Source organism: Salmo trutta, chromosome 1 (genome assembly GCF_901001165.1).
Source record: "Salmo trutta chromosome 1, fSalTru1.1, whole genome shotgun sequence".
Classification (NCBI taxonomy): Eukaryota; Metazoa; Chordata; class Actinopteri; order Salmoniformes; family Salmonidae; genus Salmo; species Salmo trutta.
In genome coordinates this window covers 65,199,239-65,220,500 of record NC_042957.1, presented here as the reverse complement: position 1 = coordinate 65,220,500, position 21,262 = coordinate 65,199,239, and the positions used below count along the sequence as shown (strand labels likewise).

Below are 21,262 nucleotides of genomic sequence, written 5' to 3'. Positions count from 1 at the left end.
ATCAAACTAACCATCCATTCATTACCACTAAAACACCACCGTACCAGAGTATATACTACTCTGTCTGAACATATCAAACTAACCATCCATTCATTATCACTAAAACACCACCGTACCAGAGTATATACTACTCTGTCTGAACATATCAAACTAACCATCCATTCACCTCCACTAAAACACCACCGTACCAGAGTATATACTACTCTGTCTGAACATATCAAACTAACCATCCATTCATTACCACTAAAACACCACCGTACCAGAGTATATACTACTCTGTCTGAACATATCAAACTAACCATCCATTCATTACCACTAAAACACCACCATACCAGAGTATATACTACTCTGTCTGAACATATCAAACTAACCATCCATTCACCTCCACTAAAACACCACCGTACCAGAGTATATACTACTCTGTCTGAACATATCAAACTAACCATCCATTCATTATCACTAAAACACCACCGTACCAGAGTATATACTACTCTGTCTGAACATATCAAACTAACCATCCATTCATTATCACTAAAACACCACCGTACCAGAGTATATACTACTCTGTCTGAACATATCAAACTAACCATCCATTCATTATCACTAAAACACCACCGTACCAGAGTATATACTACTCTGTCTGAACATATCAAACTAACCATCCATTCATTACCACTAAAACACCACCATACCAGAGTATATACTACTCTGTCTGAACATATCAAACTAACCATCCATTCACCTCCACTAAAACACCACCGTACCAGAGTATATACTACTCTGTCTGAACATATCAAACTAACCATCCATTCACCTCCACTACAACACCACCGTACAAGAGTATATACTACTCTGTCTGAACATATCAAACTAACCATTCATTCACCTCCACTAAAACACCACCGTACCAGAGCATATACTACTCTGTCTGAACATATCAAACTAACCATCCATTCATTACCACTAAAACACCACCGTACCAGAGTATATACTACTCTGTCTGAACATATCAAACTAACCATCCATTCACCTCCACTAAAACACCACCGTACCAGAGTATATACTACTCTGTCTGAACATATCAAACTAACCATCCATTCATTATCACTAAAACACCACCGTACCAGAGTATATACTACTCTGTCTGAACATATCAAACTAACCATCCATTCACCTCCACTAAAACACCACCGTACCAGAGTATATACTACTCTGTCTGAACATATCAAACTAACCATCCATTCATTACCACTAAAACACCACCGTACCAGAGTATATACTACTCTGTCTGAACATATCAAACTAACCATCCATTCATTACCACTAAAACACCACCATACCAGAGTATATACTACTCTGTCTGAACATATCAAACTAACCATCCATTCACCTCCACTACAACACCACCGTACAAGAGTATATACTACTCTGTCTGAACATATCAAACTAACCATCCATTCACCTCCACTAAAACACCACCGTACCAGAGTATATACTACTCTGTCTGAACATATCAAACTAACCATCCATTCACCTCCACTAAAACACCACCATACCAGAGTATATACTACTCTGTCTGAACATATCAAACTAACCATCCATTCACCTCCACTAAAACACCACCGTACCAGAGTATATACTACTCTGTCTGAACATATCAAACTAACCATCCATTCATTACCACTAAAACACCACCGTACCAGAGTATATACTACTCTGTCTGAACATATCAAACTAACCATCCATTCACCTCCACTAAAACACCACCGTACCAGAGTATATACTACTCTGTCTGAACATATCAAACTAACCATCCATTCATTATCACTAAAACACCACCGTACCAGAGTATATACTACTCTGTCTGAACATATCAAACTAACCATCCATTCACCTCCACTAAAACACCACCGTACCAGAGTATATACTACTCTGTCTGAACATATCAAACTAACCATCCATTCATTACCACTAAAACACCACCGTACCAGAGTATATACTACTCTGTCTGAACATATCAAACTAACCATCCATTCATTACCACTAAAACACCACCATACCAGAGTATAATACTACTCTGTCTGAACATATCAAACTAACCATCCATTCACCTCCACTAAAACACCACCGTACCAGAGTATATACTACTCTGTCTGAACATATCAAACTAACCATCCATTCATTACCACTAAAACACCACCGTACCAGAGTATATACTACTCTGTCTGAACATATCAAACTAACCATCCATTCATTACCACTAAAACACCACCATACCAGAGTATAATACTACTCTGTCTGAACATATCAAACTAACCATCCATTCACCTCCACTAAAACACCACCGTACCAGAGTATATACTACTCTGTCTGAACATATCAAACAAACCATCCATTCACCTCCACTAAAACACCACCGTACCAGAGTATATACTACTCTGTCTGAACATATCAAACTAACCATCCATTCATTATCACTAAAACACCACCGTACCAGAGTATATACTACTCTGTCTGAACATATCAAACTAACCATCCATTCATTACCACTAAAACACCACCGTACCAGAGTATATACTACTCTGTCTGAACATATCAAACTAACCATCCATTCATTACCACTAAAACACCACCGTACCAGAGTATATACTACTCTGTCTGAACATATCAAACTAACCATCCATTCATTATCACTAAAACACCACCGTACCAGAGTATATACTACTCTGTCTGAACATATCAAACTAACCATCCATTCACCTCCACTAAAACACCACCGTACCAGAGTATATACTACTCTGTCTGAACATATCAAACTAACCATCCATTCATTACCACTAAAACACCACCGTACCAGAGTATATACTACTCTGTCTGAACATATCAAACTAACCATCCATTCATTATCACTAAAACACCACCGTACCAGAGTATATACTACTCTGTCTGAACATATCAAACTAACCATCCATTCACCTCCACTAAAACACCACCGTACCAGAGTATATACTACTCTGTCTGAACATATCAAACTAACCATCCATTCATTATCACTAAAACACCACCGTAGCAGAGTATATACTACTCTGTCTGAACATATCAAACTAACCATCCATTCATTACCACTAAAACACCACCGTACCAGAGCATATACTACTCTGTCTGAACATATCAAACTAACCATCCATTCACCTCCACTACAACACCACCGTACCAGAGTATATACTACTCTGTCTGAACATATCAAACTAACCATCCATTCACCTCCACTAAAACACCACCGTACCAGAGTATATACTACTCTGTCTGAACATATCAAACTAACCATCCATTCACCTCCACTAAAACACCACCGTACCAGAGTATATACTACTCTGTCTGAACATATCAAACTAACCATCCATTCACCTCCACTAAAACACCACCGTACCAGAGCATATACTACTCTGTCTGAACATATCAAACTAACCATCCATTCATTACCACTAAAACACCACCGTACCAGAGTATATACTACTCTGTCTGAACATATCAAACTAACCATCCATTCACCTCCACTAAAACACCACCGTACCAGAGTATATACTACTCTGTCTGAACATATCAAACTAACCATCCATTCACCTCCACCGTATCAGCCCCAAACCAAACACAGATCAGAGAGGACTAATCCACTCCTGCAGTTCAAAGAATCTCTCTCTCTCTCTGAGTCAATACTTACTCAAGAAGAAGCCTAACAGCATTCACCTCATATCAGACCTGAGCTCTAGAAACTTTTGTTATGGGGTGTGCCGGTTAGATTTGTAGTGTTGACAGGTGGGGCAAGTGTTTGGGTGTGTGTGTGACACACAGTGTGAGTGTGTATGTGTGTGTTTGTGTGGGTGTATGAGTGTATGGGTGCGAGTGTGTGTGTGAGAGACACAGTGTGGTTGTGTGTGTGAGACAGTGCGTGTGTAGTCATTAGGGAGGGACATGGAGGGAGACAACAGAGAGCAGTTTACTATGCCTTATAGCTCAGAGTAAAACACTGGTGTAAAACACTGATGCACAACATTAACTTCTGTATTGTTAACCCCTTCTGTGTGGAGAATGCCACACATAACAAATGTCTAGACTAGGGTTGCAAAGGCAAGTTAAGGTGGGGAATTTTGCTTAAATTCATCAAAAAAGTTAGCTAATATCAGTGAATCTTTTTTGTGGGACAATTCTAGGTCTTGTGGCATACTTTGATTAAACTATCCCCAATTCAATGGAATTCCAACCCTCTGCATGTACAGTGTACTCTTCCGTCACATGTACAGCCAATTCTCAAGATTCTGCACACTAATGAGATGCTATTGAGCCCACACTACTACACTGTCTGAGCCAAGGACTACATGCTTTCTGGTAAGTTTTGATTACAATACTGGGTAGGGTGAATATATTTTTTTGACATACATTATTTTTTAGTAACTAGTAAATAGTAACCTACAGCAGTGTGTTTAAATCCTTTCTAACTTATTAATAATTTCTGCTAGTTAGTTTTTGCTACCATGTGGGGTTTAGCTGGCTTGAGCCTGTTAACTGAGGAGTGTTAATTCACCTGTTTCCATACATGTTTCATTTTAACTTCTTTGGGATAGGGGGCAGTATTTTCACGGCCGGATAAAAAATGTACCCGATTTAATCTGGTTACTACTCCTGCCCAGAAACTAGAATATGCATATAATTAGTAGATTTGGATATAAAACACTCTAAAGTTTCTAAAACTGTTTGAATGGTGTCTGTGAGTATAACAAAACTCATATGGCAGGCCAAAACCTGAGAAGATTCCATAGAGGAAGTGCCCTGTCTGACAATTTGTTGTCCTTCTGTTGCATCTCTATCGACATTACAGCATCTGTGCTGTAACGTGACACTTTCTAAGGTTTCCATTGGCTCTCAAAAGCCGCCAGAAAGTGGAATGTGGTGTCTGCTGTCTCTGGGCAAAGTACAACAGCAGAGTTTGTAAGTGGTCAGCCTGGGGACAGTGAGACTGAGATGCGCGTTCACGAGACTTCTCCATTTTTTTCTTTCAGCCTTTGAATGAATACATCATTGCCCGGTTGGAATATTATCGCTATTTTACGAGAAAAATAGAATAAAAATGTATTTTAAACAGCGTTTGACATGCTTCTAAGTATGGTAATGGAATATTTTGAATTTTTTTGTCACGAAATGCGCTCGCGCATTACCCTTCGGATAGTGACCTGAATGCACGAACAAAACGGAGGTATTTGGATATAACTATGGATTATTTGGAACCAAAACAACATTTGTTGTTGAAGTAGAAGTCCTGGGAGTGCATTCTGACGAAGAACAGCAAAGGTAATCCAATTTTTCTAATAGTAATTCTGAGTTTAGTGAGCCCCAAACTTGGTGGGTGTCAAATTAGCTAGCCTGTGATGGCTGAGCTATGTACTCAGAATATTGCAAAATGTGCTTTCGCCGAAAAGCTATTTTAAAATCGGACATAGCGATTGCATAAAGGAGTTCTGTATCTATAATTCTTAAAATAATTGTTATGTATTTTGTCAACGTTTATCATGAGTCATTTAGTAAATTCACCGGACGTTTTTGGTGGGTATGCTAGTTCTGAACATCACATGCTAATGTAAAAAGCTGTTTTTTGATATAAATATGAACTTGATTGAACAAAACATGCATGTATTGTATAACATAATGTCCTAGGAGTGTCATCTGATGAAGATCATCAAAGGTTAGTGCTGCATTTAGCTGTGGTTTGGGTTTATGTGACATATATGCTTGCTTGGAAAATGGCTGTGTGATTATTTGTGTCTATGTACTCTCCTAACATAATCTAATTTTTTGCTTTCGCTGTAAAGCCTTTTTGAAATCGGACAATGTGGTTAGATTAACGAGAGTCTTATCTTTAAAATGGTGTAAAATAGTTGATTGTTTGAGAATATTGAATTGTGGTATTTTAGTTGGTTTTGTATTTCGCGCCGTGCGATGCCATTGGCTAGGGGTACCGCAGGCGGAACAGGGTTCCGCTAGTGGAACGTCTGTCCTCAACAGGTTAAACCATTTATCTTACAAAGGAGTTGTTTAATCTAACTGCTTAACTATTTATCTGTACATGGAATTGTATTTGGGTTTTCTTAACTCATTTAAAAAAAATATTTACAGGAAAATGCCACGGGCACTATCTGATGTGTGGAGACATTTCACTGCAGCTAATGTAGAAGACAAAGCTGTGTACATTTGCAAATACTGTGCCAAATCATATGTGAAGAATGCAGAATCATTTGGCCAACTGCATAAAGTTTCCTCAGCGCTCACAACAGGCAACCTCTGACAAAAGTCCCTCTACTTCTATTCGAGGTGAAAATGATGAATCAGACACCTTATCGATAGCAACAGCTCATGGTCCTCCTGGAATCAGAAGTTTTTTTTAACTCAATGGAGGAACGTAATCAGAGAAATGCTGATGAATGTCTTGCTCGAGCTGTGTATGCAACTGGTTCACCTCTAATGCTTACAGGCAATGTGTATTGGAAGAGATTTCTGAATATTCTTCGCCCAGCATACACCCCTCCAACCAGACATGCTTTATCAACTCATTTGCTGGATGCAGAGTTCAAGTGAAGGACAAGCAAATCGTAGAGAAAACAAACTGTATTGCAATCATCTCTGATGGGTGGTTGAATGTTCGTGGGCAAGGAATAATTAACTATATCATCTCCACCTCTCAACCAGTATTCTACAAGAACACAGACACAAGGGACAACAGACACACCGGTTTCTACATTGCAAATGAGCTGAAGGCAGTTATCAATGACCTTGGACCACAGAAGGTATTTTCACTGATAGACAATGCTGCGAACATGAAGGCTGCTTGGTCTAAAGTGGAGGAGTCCTACCCTCACATCACACCCATTGGCTGTGCTGCTCATGCATTGAATCTGCCCCTCAAGGACATCATGGAACTGAAAACAATGGATACACTCTACAAGAGAGCCAAGGAAATGGTAAGGTATGTGAAGGGTCATCAAGTTATAGCAGCAATCTACCTCATCAAGCAAAGTGAGAAGAATAAGACCACCACATTGAAGCTGCCCAGCAACACTCATTGGGGTGGTGTTGTCATCATGTTTGACAGTCTCCTGGAGGGGAAGGAGTCTCTCCAAGAAATGGCCATATCACAATGTGCCGATATGGACAGCCCCATCAAGAGGATCTTCCTGGATGATGTATTTTGGGAGAGAGTGGTAAGCAGCCTGAACCTCCTGAAACCTATAGCAGTAGCCATTGCACGGATTGAGGGAGACAATGCCATCCTGTCGGATGTTATGACTCTGCTTGCAGATGTAAGAGAAGAAATCCGTACTGCCCTGCCCACTTCACTGTTACTCCAAGCAGAGGAAACTGCAGTTCTGAAATACATCAAAAAGCGTGAAGACTTCTGTGTGAAGCCCATACACGCCGCAGCGTACATGTTGGACCCCAAGTATGCTGGCAAGAGCATCCTGTCTGGTGCAGAGATCAATAAGGCCTATGGTGTCATCACTACTGTGTCTCACCACCTTATCCTGAATGAGGGAAAGGTTCTTGGCAGTCTGGCGAAGTACACTTCCAAGCAAGGGCTTTGGGATGGAGATGCAATATGGCAGTCGTGCCAACATATCTCATCAGCCACCTGGTGGAAGGGACTTGGATGTGAGGCTTTTTCCCCTGTTGCCTCCATCATCCTCTAAATCCCACTAACATCAGCCGCCTCAGAGCGCAACTGGTCCTTGTTTGGGAACACACACACCAACAGAAGGGTTGAAAAATTGGTGGCCATCCGGGCAAATTTGAGGCTTTTTGAGCCTGACAACGAGCCATCCTCAACAAGGTTGGAAAGTGACAGTGAAGATGAGGCCTCAGAGTCTGATGTTCAAGAGGTGGACATTGAGGAGGTCCAGGGAGAAGACATGGAAGCCTGAGAGGAAGACAACCAAAGCTTTAGTTGCTAGACTATCATTTTACAGATGTATGTTGAAAACGTTTTTGAGAGATGCAATGGATCATTGGGGATCATTCAATATTCCCTTCCTTTTGTTGTTCAGTGAAATCATCCCATGTGAAGAGTCAACTCATTTAATTAAAAGTTCAGTTCGTAACTAAATAGTTTAAAAATATATATTTTGGAAGGATTTAATCATTTGCAATTCTGTCTACTTATGATAAGGTAAAAGATTTATGTTTCTGTCTCCATATGATATGGTAAATATATCCAACGCAAAAAACATCTACATTTAAATGGTATTAATATTAATTTTCATATATTTCCGTTAATTCCCATATATTCCCGTTAATTCCCACAGAAAGTTTCCACCTCTGAATATTCCCCAAATTGTGCAACCCTAGTCTAGACCATGGGTACAGAACTCTTACCCTACGAGGTCCGGCGCCTGCTGGTTTTCTGTTCTACCTGATAATTAAATGCACACACCTGGTGTCCCAGGTCTAAATCAGTCCCTGATTAGAGGGGAACAATGAAAAAATGCAGTGGAACTGGCTTCAAGGTCCAGAGTTGACTTTGTGGGGTCCAGGCCAAAACCTTGAATGACAAATAAAGTGAGACTTTGCAAATAGCAGTTTGCAGGATGCCTTTGTATTCAACATGCATTGGAAGCTTTAACTGAGACACAGAACACTACAATGTGAAACTTGTCCACTGAGGACCCTGTACGTCTTAACCTGTCTCAATACAGAAGCCTAGTTAGTGCCTTCCCTGTGGCTCAGTTGGTAGAGCATGGTGTTTGCAACGCCAGCATGGTGTGTGCAACGCCAGGGTTGTGGGTTCGATTCCCACGGGGGGCCAGTACAATTTTTTTAAATTTTAAATAAAATAAAAGATTAAAAAAATGCATGAAATTAAAATGAAATTTATGTATTCACTACTGTAAGTCTCTCTAGATAAGAGCGTCTGCTAAATGACTAAAATGTAAATGTAAAATGTAGTGAGGAAACAACAGAGTGGATAAGACAGCCAGTACGTGTGTGTGTGTGTGTGTGTGAGAGAGAGAGACACACAGAGAGAGCGAGAGAGAGAGAGTGTGTTGGTGTGTGTGTCCGTCGTGAGAGGGTCTCTGTCTGTGTGTGTGTTCTCGGAAACACCTTTCACCTTTTCTAAAAATCGTCATAGCCCCTAACTGGTAAGGCAAGCTCTTTCTAGGAAGCCCTGATTCTCTTTGCTTTGCCATGACTTGAAGGCTTGAAGAGAGAGGAAGAGGTTAAGAGAGGGAGGGATAGAGGGAGGTAAATAAGAGAACCAGATAAGGTTAAGTGAGAGGCAGAAGACCTCCTCTGAGCAGCCCAGAGCAGAGGCAGCGTTATCAGGCACACAGAAGCTTCACAGGCCACTCTGTGGAGGATGGAGATTGGGAGGCCGGGGCTGCACGTGTGTGTGTGTGTGTGTGTGTGTGTGTGTGTGTGTGTGTGTGTGTGTGTGTGTGTGTGTGTGTGCAGCCAAACAATAGCAGCCAAACAGTGAAATACCCCCAACTACTCTCTCTCTCGTTCTCCAATATCTCCCCATGTCTCTCTTTCCTATTCTTTCTGGGGAGTTAAAACAATCTTAATACGTGATCTTATCTCCTCTAAAATACTGTTTCTCATTATTTCATTCCCCAGCTTTCTCTCTCTCTCAAACACATGCTTCTTTGATGAGAATCCATTCATGGATTTAATGGATTTCTCCTGCCTTTACCCTGGGATCTAGGAGATGCCTTCAAACAGTCCGCCCGGCCCAGGCTTCAAGCTTCAACACCGACCGGGCTGGGGCAGATTGCAAAGGACAGCGTTTTTCTGCCTCGGCATCAAAAGAATAAGACATTTCAGCTCAGAAAACCGCCTGCCCAGTCAATATGGATCTGAAACTGGCCAACTTCAATCCCACATGAAATAACTGCCATGAAACAGCACTGGAACTTGTCATTTTCTTCACCCATCATTCCTATGTCAAACTTTTGGTGATAAAAAGGGGGAAAAAAGTTTCCTATGTAACTTTCGCCTAACGTTTGAGCTCGCTTCTGACCCTGTGTGTGCATTTCCAGCTAAAAAGGACCAACTGGATTTTGGGCTGAAACTCATCAGTTCTCTTTAAAGAAAAGTATGCCACATATCTATCACATTGCAGATGGTGGATGAACCTAGTTCAACTCTGCTCACAATTTCAGTTCGACATCAGACCCTCTGACATCTGCAGGTCATCATAATATCATCCTGACGTCTCAGATGGAAAATAGGAGGGAAGAAAAAACGTCAAAATGAGTTACGGCTGGTAAACAACTCTTACGTGTCTGGTATGATTGGTTTAATGCGAGGGGAAGAGAAACAGACAGGAAAAGAGGCGTTCCTTCATACTTCATATACTATAAAGTCATGCACTCTCTCACCAACTGTCATTCTCTCCCATACTAACTAATCTATGTGGATCCAAAATGGCGCTGGGTGCCCTGGCGGTCCCTGCATTCCGGGCCTAATGCGATGCAGCTGGGCTGGGGCCTAATGAAAGAGAGGCTCTTTGATGGGCCTGGTCAAGATTAGGCTCTGATCAACACCACCTTCCCCGGGCTTCCTGCTCAACCTGCACAGGATTATGGGTGATTTCCCAACCCTGGGCTGTATTAAGTGCAATGGAGGGACTACTAGACATAATGAACAGGGGCTGGGAGGGACTACTAGACATAATGAACAGGGGCTGGGAGGGACTATTGGACATAATGAACAGGGGCTGGGAGGGACTACTAGACATAATGAACAGGGGCTGGGAGGGACTACTAGACATAATGAACAGGGGCTGGGAGGGACTACTAGACATAATGAACAGGGGCTGGGAGGGACTACTAGACATAATGAACAGGGGCTGGGAGGGACTACTAGACATAATGAACAGGGGCTGGGAGGGACTATTGGACATAATGAACAGGGGCTGGGAGGGACTACTAGACATAATGAACAGCTGGGAGGGACTATAGACATAATGAACAGGGGCTGGGAGGGACTACTAGACATAATGAACAGGGGCTGGGAGGGACTACTAGACATAATGAACAGGGGCTGGGAGGGACTAGACATAATGAACAGGGGCTGGGAGGGACTACTAGACATAATGAACAGGGCTGGGAGGGACTACTAGACATAATGAACAGGGGCTGGGAGGGACTACTAGACATAATGAACAGGGGCTGGGAGGGACTACTAGACATAATGAACAGGGGCTGGGAGGGGACTACTAGACATAATGACAGGGTCTGGGAGGGGACTACTAGACATAATGAACAGGGGCTGGGAGGACTACTAGACATAATGAACAGGGGCTGGGAGGGACTACTAGACATAATGAACAGGTCTGGAGGGGACTACTAGACATAATGAACAGGGGCTGTGAGGGGACTATAGACATAATGAACAGGGGCTGGGAGGACTACTAGACATAATGAACAGGTCTGGGAGGGGACTACTAGACATAATGAACAGGGGCTGGGAGGGAATATTAGACATAATGAACAGGGGCTGGGAGGGACTACTAGACATAATGAACAGGTCTGGGGGGGACTACTAGACATAATGAACAGGGGCTGGGAGGGACTCTAGACATAATGAACAGGGCTGGGAGGGACTACTAGACATAATGACAGGGGCTGGGAGGGACTATTAGACCATATGACAGGTGCTGGGAGGGACTATAGACATAATGAACAGGGCTGGGAGGGCTATTGGACATAATGAACAGGGGCTGGGAGGGGCTATTAGACATAATGAACAGGGGCTGGGATGGAACTTACTAGACATAATGAACAGGGGCTGGGAGGGACTACTAGACATAAATGAACAGGGGCTGGGAGGGACTATTAGACATAATGAACAGGTGCTGGGAGGGACTACTAGACATAATGAACAGGGCTGGGAGGGACTATTGGACATAATGAACAGGGGCTGGGAGGGACTATTAGACATAATGAACAGGGGCTGGGAGGGACTACTAGACATAATGAACAGGGGCTGGGAGGGACTATTGGACATAATGAACAGGGGCTGGGAGGGACTACTAGACATAATGAACAGGGGCTGGGAGGGACTACTAGAACATAATGAACAGGGCTGGGAGGGACTACTAGACATAATGAACAGGGGCTGGGAGGGACTACTAGACATAATGAACAGGGGCTGGGAGGGACTACTAGACATAATGAACAGGGGCTGGGAGGGACTATTAGACATAATGAACAGGGGCTGGGAGGGACTACTAGACATAATGAACAGGGCTGGGAGGGACTATTAGACATAATGAACAGGGGCTGGGAGGGACTATTAGACATAATGAACAGGGGCTGGGAGGGACTACTAGACATAATGAACAGGGGCTGGGAGGGACTACTAGACATAATGAACAGGGGCTGGGAGGGACTACTAGACATAATGAACAGGGGCTGGGAGGGACTACTAGACATAAATGAACAGCGGGGCTGGAGAGGGGAGCTATTAGACATAATGAACAGGGCTGGGAGGGACTACTAGACATAATGAACAGGGGCTGGGAGGGACTATTAGGACCATAATGACAGGGGCTGGGAGGGGACTACTAGACATAATGAACAGGGCTGGGAGGGGACTATTAGACATAATGAACAGGGGCTGGGAGGGACTACTTAGACATAATGAACAGGGGCTGGGAGGGACTATTAGACTAATGAACAGGGGCTGGGAGGGACTACTAGGACATAATGAACAGGGGCTGGGAGGGACTACTAGGACCATAATGAACAGGGGCATGGGAGGGACTACAGACATATGAACAGGGGCTGGGAGGGACTACTAGGAACATAATGAACAGGGGCTGGGAGGGACTTAGTAGACATAATGACAGGGGCTGGGAGGGACTACTAGACATAATGACCCACAAGGGGCTGGGAGGGGACTTAACCTAGACATAATGAACAAGGGGCTGGGAGGGAATATTAGACATAATGAACAGGGGCTGGGAGGGTCTACTAGACATAATGAATCTAGTCTGGGAGGGGGACTACTAGACATAATGAACGGGTGCTGGAGGGACTACTAGACATAATGAACAGGGGGCTTGGGAGGGACTTCTAGACATAATGAACAGGGTCTGGAGGGACTACGTAGACATAATGAACAGGGGCTGGGAGGGACTACTTAGGGAGGGACTACTAGACATACTGAAGCAGGGCTGGGAGGGACTATTGGACATAATGAACAGGGGCTGGAGGGGACTATTAGACATAATGACAGGGGCTTGGAGGGGACTATTACATAATGAAGCAGGGGCTGGGAGGGACTTACTTAGACATAATGAACAGCGGGCTGGGAGGGACCTACTAGACATAAGGAACAGGGGCTGGAGGGACTACTAGCATAATGAACGGGGGCTGGGAGGGACTATAGACATAATGAAGAACACAGGGGCTTGGGAGGGACTATTAGACATAATGAACAGGGGCGGGAAGGGACTACTTGGACATAATGACAGGGGCTGGGAGGGGACTACTTAGACATAATGAACAGGGGCTGGGAGGGACTACTAGACATAATGAACAGGGCTGGGAGGGACTACTAGACATAATGAACAGGGGCTGGGAGGGACTACTAGACATAATGAACAGGGGCTGGGAGGGACTACTAGACATAATGAACAGGGGCTGGGAGGGACTACTAGACATAATGAACAGGGGCTGAGAAGGACTATTAGACATAATGAACAGGGGCTGGGAGGGACTACTAGACATAATGAACAGGGGATGGGAGGGACTACTAGACATAATGAACAGGGGCTGGGAGGGACTATTGGACATAATGAACAGGGCTGGGAGGGACTACTAGACATAATGAACAGGGGCTGGGAGGGACTATTAGACATAATGAACAGGGGCTGGGAGGGACTATTAGACATAATGAACAGGGTCTGGGAGGGACTATTAGACATAATGAACAGGGGCTGGGAGGGACTATTAGACATAATGAACAGGGTCTGGGAGGGACTACTAGACATAATGAACAGGGGCTGGGAGGGACTACTAGACATAATGAACAGGGGCTGGGAGAGACTACTAGACATAATGAACAGGGGCTGGGAGGGTGATGTCAGTCACGTCAGTCAGTTGATGTCAGTCAGTCAGTCAGATGATGTCAGTTACTCAGTCAGTTAGATGATGTCAGTCTGTTAGATGATGTCAGTCAGTCAATGAGGGGTGAGATAAGGAGCGACAAACTCAGACATCGGCGACACACTGTAGCCAAACCATAATCTGTAGCACTGCCAAACCCAGGCCCTCTGCTCCGCTTCTCTCTCTCTCACACACACACACACACACACACACACACACACACACACACACACACACACACACACACACACACACACACACACACACACACACACACACTTTGAATCCCCCTGCAAAAGCCTAGTTCATACCGTAACCACTCATGAAAAATGATTGCTTGGTAAAGAGAGAGTCAGAGTCAGAGTGTCAAACTAGAGCAGTGTCAGAGCGACTGTGGAATAATCATTCATCTGTTACAGCTTTAAAATGAAGGTTCATCTGTTACAGCTTTAAAATGAAGATTCATCTGTTACAGCTTTTAAAATGAAGATTCATCTGTTACAGCTTTAAAATGAAGATTAATCTGTTACAGCTTTAAAATGAAGATTAATGTTACAGCAAATGAAGATTAATCTGTTACAGCTTTAAAATGAAGATTCATCTGTTACAGCTTTAAAATGAAGGTTCATCTGTTACAGCTTTAAAATGAAGATTCATCTGTTACAGCTTTAAAATGAAGGTTCATCTGTTACAGCTTTAAAATGAAGGTTCATCTGTTACAGCTTTAAAATGAAGATTCATCTGTTACAGCTTTAAAATGAAGGTTCATCTGTTACAGCTTTAAAATGAAGATTAATCTGTTACAGCTTTAAAATGAAGATTAATGTTACAGCAAATGAAGATTAATCTGTTACAGCTTTAAAATGAAGATTCATCTGTTACAGCTTTAAAATGAAGGTTCATCTGTTACAGCTTTAAAATGAAGATTCATCTGTTACAGCTTTAAATGAAGGTTCATCTGTTACAGCTTTAAAATGAAGGTTCATCTGTTACAGCTTTAAAATGAAGATTCATCTGTTACAGCTTTAAAATGAAGGTTCATCTGTTACAGCTTTAAAATGAAGATTCATCTGTTACAGCTTTAAAATGAAGGTTCATCTGTTACAGCTTTTAAAACGAAGATTCATCTGTTACAGCTTTAAAATGAAGATTCATCTGTTACAGCTTTAAAATGAAGATTCATCTGTTACAGCTTTAAAATGAAGATTCATCTGTTACAGCTTTAAAATGAAGATTCATCTGTTACAGCTTTTAACACTAGAACTGCTAAAGCAGTCATTTTGACTGCTCATTATTATTTATTTTTATTGCTCTGCTATTTTTTAACTCAAGCCCCTGTCCGTCTTTGACTTTTCCTAAATAAGTCTATATGGTAATTGTTAGAATCTTAATATCACAAACAGAATTGGAGTTATAACCAGTTTTAGGAGGTCATGTTCTTTTTTTGCCCCTCCTTCTCCCGACAGTGGGGCCAGCTCCGCTCCTTCTCCCAACAGTAGGGCCTGCTCCGCTCCTTCTCCCAACAGTAGGGCCTGCTCCGCTCCTTCTCCCAACAGTAGGGCCTGCTCCGGTCCTTCTCCCAACAGTAGGGCCTGCTCCGGTCCTTCTCCCAACAGTAGGGCCTGCTCCGGTCCTTCTCCCAACAGTAGGGCCTGCTCCGGTCCTTCTCCCAACAGTAGGGCCTGCTCCGGTCCTTCTCCCAACAGTAGGGCCTGCTCCGGTCCTTCTCCCAACAGTAGGGCCTGCTCCGGTCCTTCTCCCAACAGTAGGGCCTGCTCCGGTCCTTCTCCCAACAGTAGGGCCTGCTCCGGTCCTTCTCCCAACAGTAGGGCCTGCTCCGGTCCTTCTCCCAACAGTAGGGCCTGCTCCGGTCCTTCTCCCAACAGTAGGGCCTGCTCCGGTCCTTCTCCCAACAGTAGGGCCTGCTCCGGTCCTTCTCCCAACAGTAGGGCCTGCTCCGGTCCTTCCGACAGTTGAAACTGCAGTGCCCAGCTGATAATCCCCCCGACAATTGCCTTAAAACCTAACCTAAACTATACCGAAACTAATTTCACACATATAACAGATGAAATACATTAAGTAAAGTAAAGCGAAAGTAGCATAATTATGTAATCACCAATTGTGAATGAAGAACAGGGCAGGCAATTCTATTGTATTGATCTATTCTAATTATGGAGCTAATCTTAAAATGGTATGTACCCTCTATCAGAGACGCTTTGCTTTTTAACACCACACTCCAAAGAGCAAGTCCTGCAGGCTCTACTTTTGTCTTATCTTGATTATTGTCTGTCCGTGTGGTCCAGTGCTGCAAGGAAAGACCTAGTTAAGCTGCAGCTGGCCCAGAACATAGCAGCACGTCTAGCTCTCCATTGTAATCAGAGGGTTGATATAAACACTATGCATGCCAGTCTCTCTTGGCTAAGAGTTGAGGAGAGACTGACTGCATCACTTCTTTCTATAAAAAAGTTTGAAAATCACAAATTATTTGCATTGTCAACTTACACACAGCTCTGCCACACAGACTTACCCCACCAGACATGCCACCAGGGGTCTTTTCACAGTCCCAAAATCCAGAACAAATTCAGGAACGCGTACAGTATAATATAGAGCCATTATTGCATGGAACTCCGTTCCATCTCAAACTGATAAAGCAACACCTCACATCACAACACCTCCCCCTATTTGACCTAGATAGTTTGTGTGTATGTGTTGATATGTTGGCTACGTGTGCCTTTGTTTAAATGGATGTAGTTCTGTCCTTGAGCTGTTCTTGTCTATTAATATTATGTATTATGTCATGTTTTGTTTGGACCCCAGGAACAGAGGCTGCTGCTTTTGCAACAGCTAATGGGGATCCTAATAAATTACCAAAAATACCAAAAGCAGACTATTCAGCGAGAGCGTGCGTAATTGTACATGCTGAACCGCTTTCAATCTCTGGGAAAATATCCACGAGGCAGCAGGTGTGCGTGTCAGAGAATGTGGCGTTTGAGGCCTGTGGAACCTGAGGTTGGCAAGGAGAGCAACGTCTCCGTGGACTATTTCTTCACTCCACTGTCATTGGTCAACAAGTTGCTTACAAAGAAACAAGTCTGGCCGGCACCATGAACACAGTGAGGCGGGACCTCCCTCCCTCTGCGCAAAATAAGGCACCTGCACAGCCGTCACAACAGTGCTGAAGAACGACAAGACAACTGGACACAATCAAGAGAAAACAGCAGACTATTTCGTACTGTAACCAAACAAATGTTGTGTCAAGCAAGTGAAAGTTACAAAAATGTATTTTGACCGTGTCATTTGACCGTGCCTTCTGACCGTGTCTTTTGACCGTGCCTTTTGACCGTGCCTTTTGACCGTGCCTTTTGACCGTGCTTCTTGGTGGTTGGGGTAAATATACATTTTTATTGTTGTTATAAAAATAAGCTGTTACCCTGTTACAAAGCATATGCTTTCTCTTTCATTGTTGTAACAAAGGTACTCCACAAATAAAATTGATTGAACACTTGAATTTTGGCGTTTCTTTGTTTTTACATATAGCCTACAGTAACATAAACTTATGAAAATGCCATTGTGTTATTTGAAATCAAATACAACTCATATTGTAATGTTAGCCAAGGCCATCATAAACACAACCACATTATTATTTTTGCTATAGCATATATGAAATATATGAATTCCACTGTTAGAATGTTGCAGTCAGAATGACATTAGCTTAAAGGGGGGGTCCATGGACGCCCAGCAGACCTAGTGTTAAAAGCTTCCATCTGATAAGCACTCCGTTATGTCCTACATACCAATAACAGGACAACTCTGGTATACTGGAGCATAACTGATTCTCCATTTGTATACTACCCCACCTCTGAACCCTGTTCTTCTCTACTGGGAGTGCCATGGAGGGATGGAAGACTATGAAAAGAGGACAGAGGGTGGAAATGGAGGAGAAGAGGGAGGATGTCCTTGACTTGTGGCGGTGCTATGTCCCTAGCCTACCCATCCCATCACCCACCTTATCCTGGGCTCTCTCTCTCTTCCCTTCTCCCCTGGCAGTGCCATGTCCCAACCCCGACCCCATCACCCACCTTATCCTGGGCTCTCTCTCTCTTCCCTTCTCCCCTGGTAGTGCCATGTCCCAACCCCGACCCATCACCCACCTTATCCTGGGCTCTCTCTCTCTCTTCCCTTCTCCCCTGGCAGTGCCATGTCCCAACCCCGACCCATCACCCACCTTATCCTGGGCTCTCTCTCTCTCTTCCCTTCTCCCCTGGCAGTGCCATGTCCCAACCCCGACCCATCACCCACCTTATCCTGGGCTCTCTCTCTCTTCCCTTCTCCCCTGGTAGTGCCATGTCCCAACCCCGACCCATCACCCACCTTATCCTGGGCTCTCTCTCTCTCTTCCCTTCTCCCCTGGCAGTGCCATGTCCCAACCCCGACCCATCACCCACCTTATCCTGGGCTCTCTCTCTCTTCCCTTCTCCCCTGGCAGTGCCATGTCCCAACCCTGACCCATCACCCACCTTATCCTGGGCTCTCTCTCTCTTCCCTTCTCCCCTGGCAGTGCCATGTCCCAACCCTGACCCATCACCCACCTTATCCTGGGCTCTCTCTCTCTTCCCTTCTCCCCTGGCAGTGCCATGTCCCAACCCTGACCCATCACCCACCTTATCCTGGGCTCTCTCTCTCTTCTTTTCTCCCCTGGCAGTGCCATGTCCCAACCCCGACCCATCACCCACCTTATCCTGGGCTCTCTCTCTCTTCCCTTCTCCCCTGGCAGTGCCATGTCTCAGCCCCGACCCATCACCCACCTTATCCTGGGCCAGTTGTCTCTCAGCCTTGTGGCTCGTCTCCAGCTCCAGGCGGATGTGGTCCATCTCAGCTCTCAGCCTGCCCAGGGAGGCGTCCTGGTCCTGGGCCGCGCGCTGCCTCTCCTCCTCCCTGAGCACCCCCAGCTCCAGCAGCTGCTGCTTCCTCTGGCTGTGGGCCTGCTGCAGCTCGTCCCTCAGAGAGGACACCTGCTCCTCCAGGTCAGAGATGACCTGGGGTCAGGGAGATACACAGGTACACTCACGTCAGGAAAGAGGTAGCACACTAAGACATGACTGTTTGGAGACACTAATAAGTCATGTCCTGCCGTGGTATTGGCAGAACAACTGCAACACTAAGTGCCACACTGGGCTTGTTCGTCTCCTAGCGAATGTTTGTCAGATCAGTGGTACAGAGTATTTAAAAAGTTACTTTTTAGTGCCCACAACTTTAACAATTCATGTGCAGCACATACATATACACACATACATATACACACACATATATACACACACACACACAAGTGGGTATGACACCCAATCTCAGGGTCAGACAGTGACACCTGTCTCATCTGGCCCACTCTTTCAACATTAAAAGCTCTGATCAGAACTAAAACAGTGAGGGAGTATTCCAGGATGACGTGGAATGGAACAGCGAGGCCGGGGGAATCCCAGTTTGGGCTGGGAATAGAGAGGAGAGGAGCAACAACAAGCACAGGGAATGCCAGAGTGTCTGCCCGCTCAGCCAGCTCGGCAGGAAGGGAACACACACACACCCGTCCCTCTGATCTGAGTCACACAGGCTAGGCAGGGCCCACATCAAAGAGGAGGCATTCCACTAAGGTCAGCGGTCTGATTTAATGAGAGAAATTAGCCTAAATCAAAGGTCACTCAGTCAGGAGGAAAATGGGCACCGCTGCCATGTCTCATTTCAGGAAGTACAGAGAAGAGACTAGTCAGAGAACTAGAGCAGGAGTGTGTGTGTGTGTGTGTGTGTGTGTGTGTGTGTGTGTGTGTGTGTAAATCAAGCCGGCCTCAGGAAAACGTTTAGGGCTGTAGTTGACAGGGACCTCCATTTGGAAGTCAATCTGTGGTTTGTGCGTGTGTAATGGGGATTGTGTGTTCTACCGAGTGTGCACGCCTGCAGATGTGTGTGTGTGTACAAGCCTGTGTGTGCATGCTTTCGTGTGTGTGTGTGTGTGTGTGTGTGTGTGTGTGTGTTCGCCTGCAGATGTGTGTGCTGGCTTATGTAGGGGCTGCAGTGCAGAGATGGACTGACCCCTTTCCTGACCCCTCTTCCTTTGAACTGATCTACAGCTTTGACTTTGCCCCAGCACAGCTCTTTGATTCAGATTGCTGCCAGAGAGAGCAGCATTACAGCCACATTACATTACAGGAATGCTAATGACCAAGCCAACCGCATTTAAACAGACATTAACTAACAGGCAGTTAGGCAGCTTCTGGACTGGCATGGAATTATTGACCTGTAGTATGTATGTGAATAGAGCTAGATATTATGGAGGAATGTTAGAGATTGAGAGAGGGGGGAGGCAAAGAGAGAGAGGGAGGGGGGAGGGATTGAGAGAAGGGGGTGACAGAAAGAAAGAGAAGGGGAAGGCAGAGAGAGATATAGATAGAGAGAGATGGAGACAGTGAGATAGAGAGATAGATAGAGAGAGAGAGGGACAGAGAGAGAGACAGAGAGAGAGACAGAGAGAGAGACAGAGAGAGAGACAGAGAGAGAGACAGAGAGAGAGACAGAGAGAGAGACAGAGAGAGAGACAGAGAGAGAGACAGAGAGAGAGACAGAGAGACAGAGAGAGAGAGATAGAGAGATAGAGAGATATATAGATAGAGACAGTGAGGTATATATATATAGAGAGATATAGATAGAGACAGTGAGGTATATATATAGAGAGAGATATATAGATAGAGACAGTGAGATAGATATAGAAAGAGATTGAGAGAAGAGAGAGAAGGGGGAGGCAGAGAGAAGAGAGAGATTGAGATATATATATCTATAGAGAGAGAGATATAGATAGAGAGTGAGATTATATATATATATATATATATATATATATATATATATATATATATATATATATATATATAGATAGATATAGATAGATATAGAGACAGTGAGATAGATATAGAAAGAGATTGAGAGAAGAGAGAAGGGAAGGCAGAGAGAAGAAAGAGAGAGAAGGGGGAGGCAGAGAAAAGAAAGAGAGAAAAGGGGGAGGCAAGCAAAGAGAGAGAGAAGGGGGAGAGAGAGAGAGCGAGAGAGAGAAGGGGGAGAGA

The 21,262-nt window shown here is 44.2% G+C and overlaps 1 protein-coding gene across 2 annotated transcripts in view; it reads right to left on the bottom strand.

Moving 5' to 3' along the window:
* The window catches only part of LOC115205311 (centrosomal protein of 112 kDa), a 183,120-nt gene that overhangs the window by 55,954 nt on the left and 105,904 nt on the right, over positions 1-21,262 (bottom strand). For both annotated transcript variants that reach the window (XM_029771136.1, XM_029771143.1), the window contains one exon: positions 18,965-19,195. In XM_029771136.1, the coding sequence (XP_029626996.1) occupies positions 18,965-19,195 (231 nt within the window). The remainder of the gene's footprint in view (positions 1-18,964; positions 19,196-21,262) is intronic.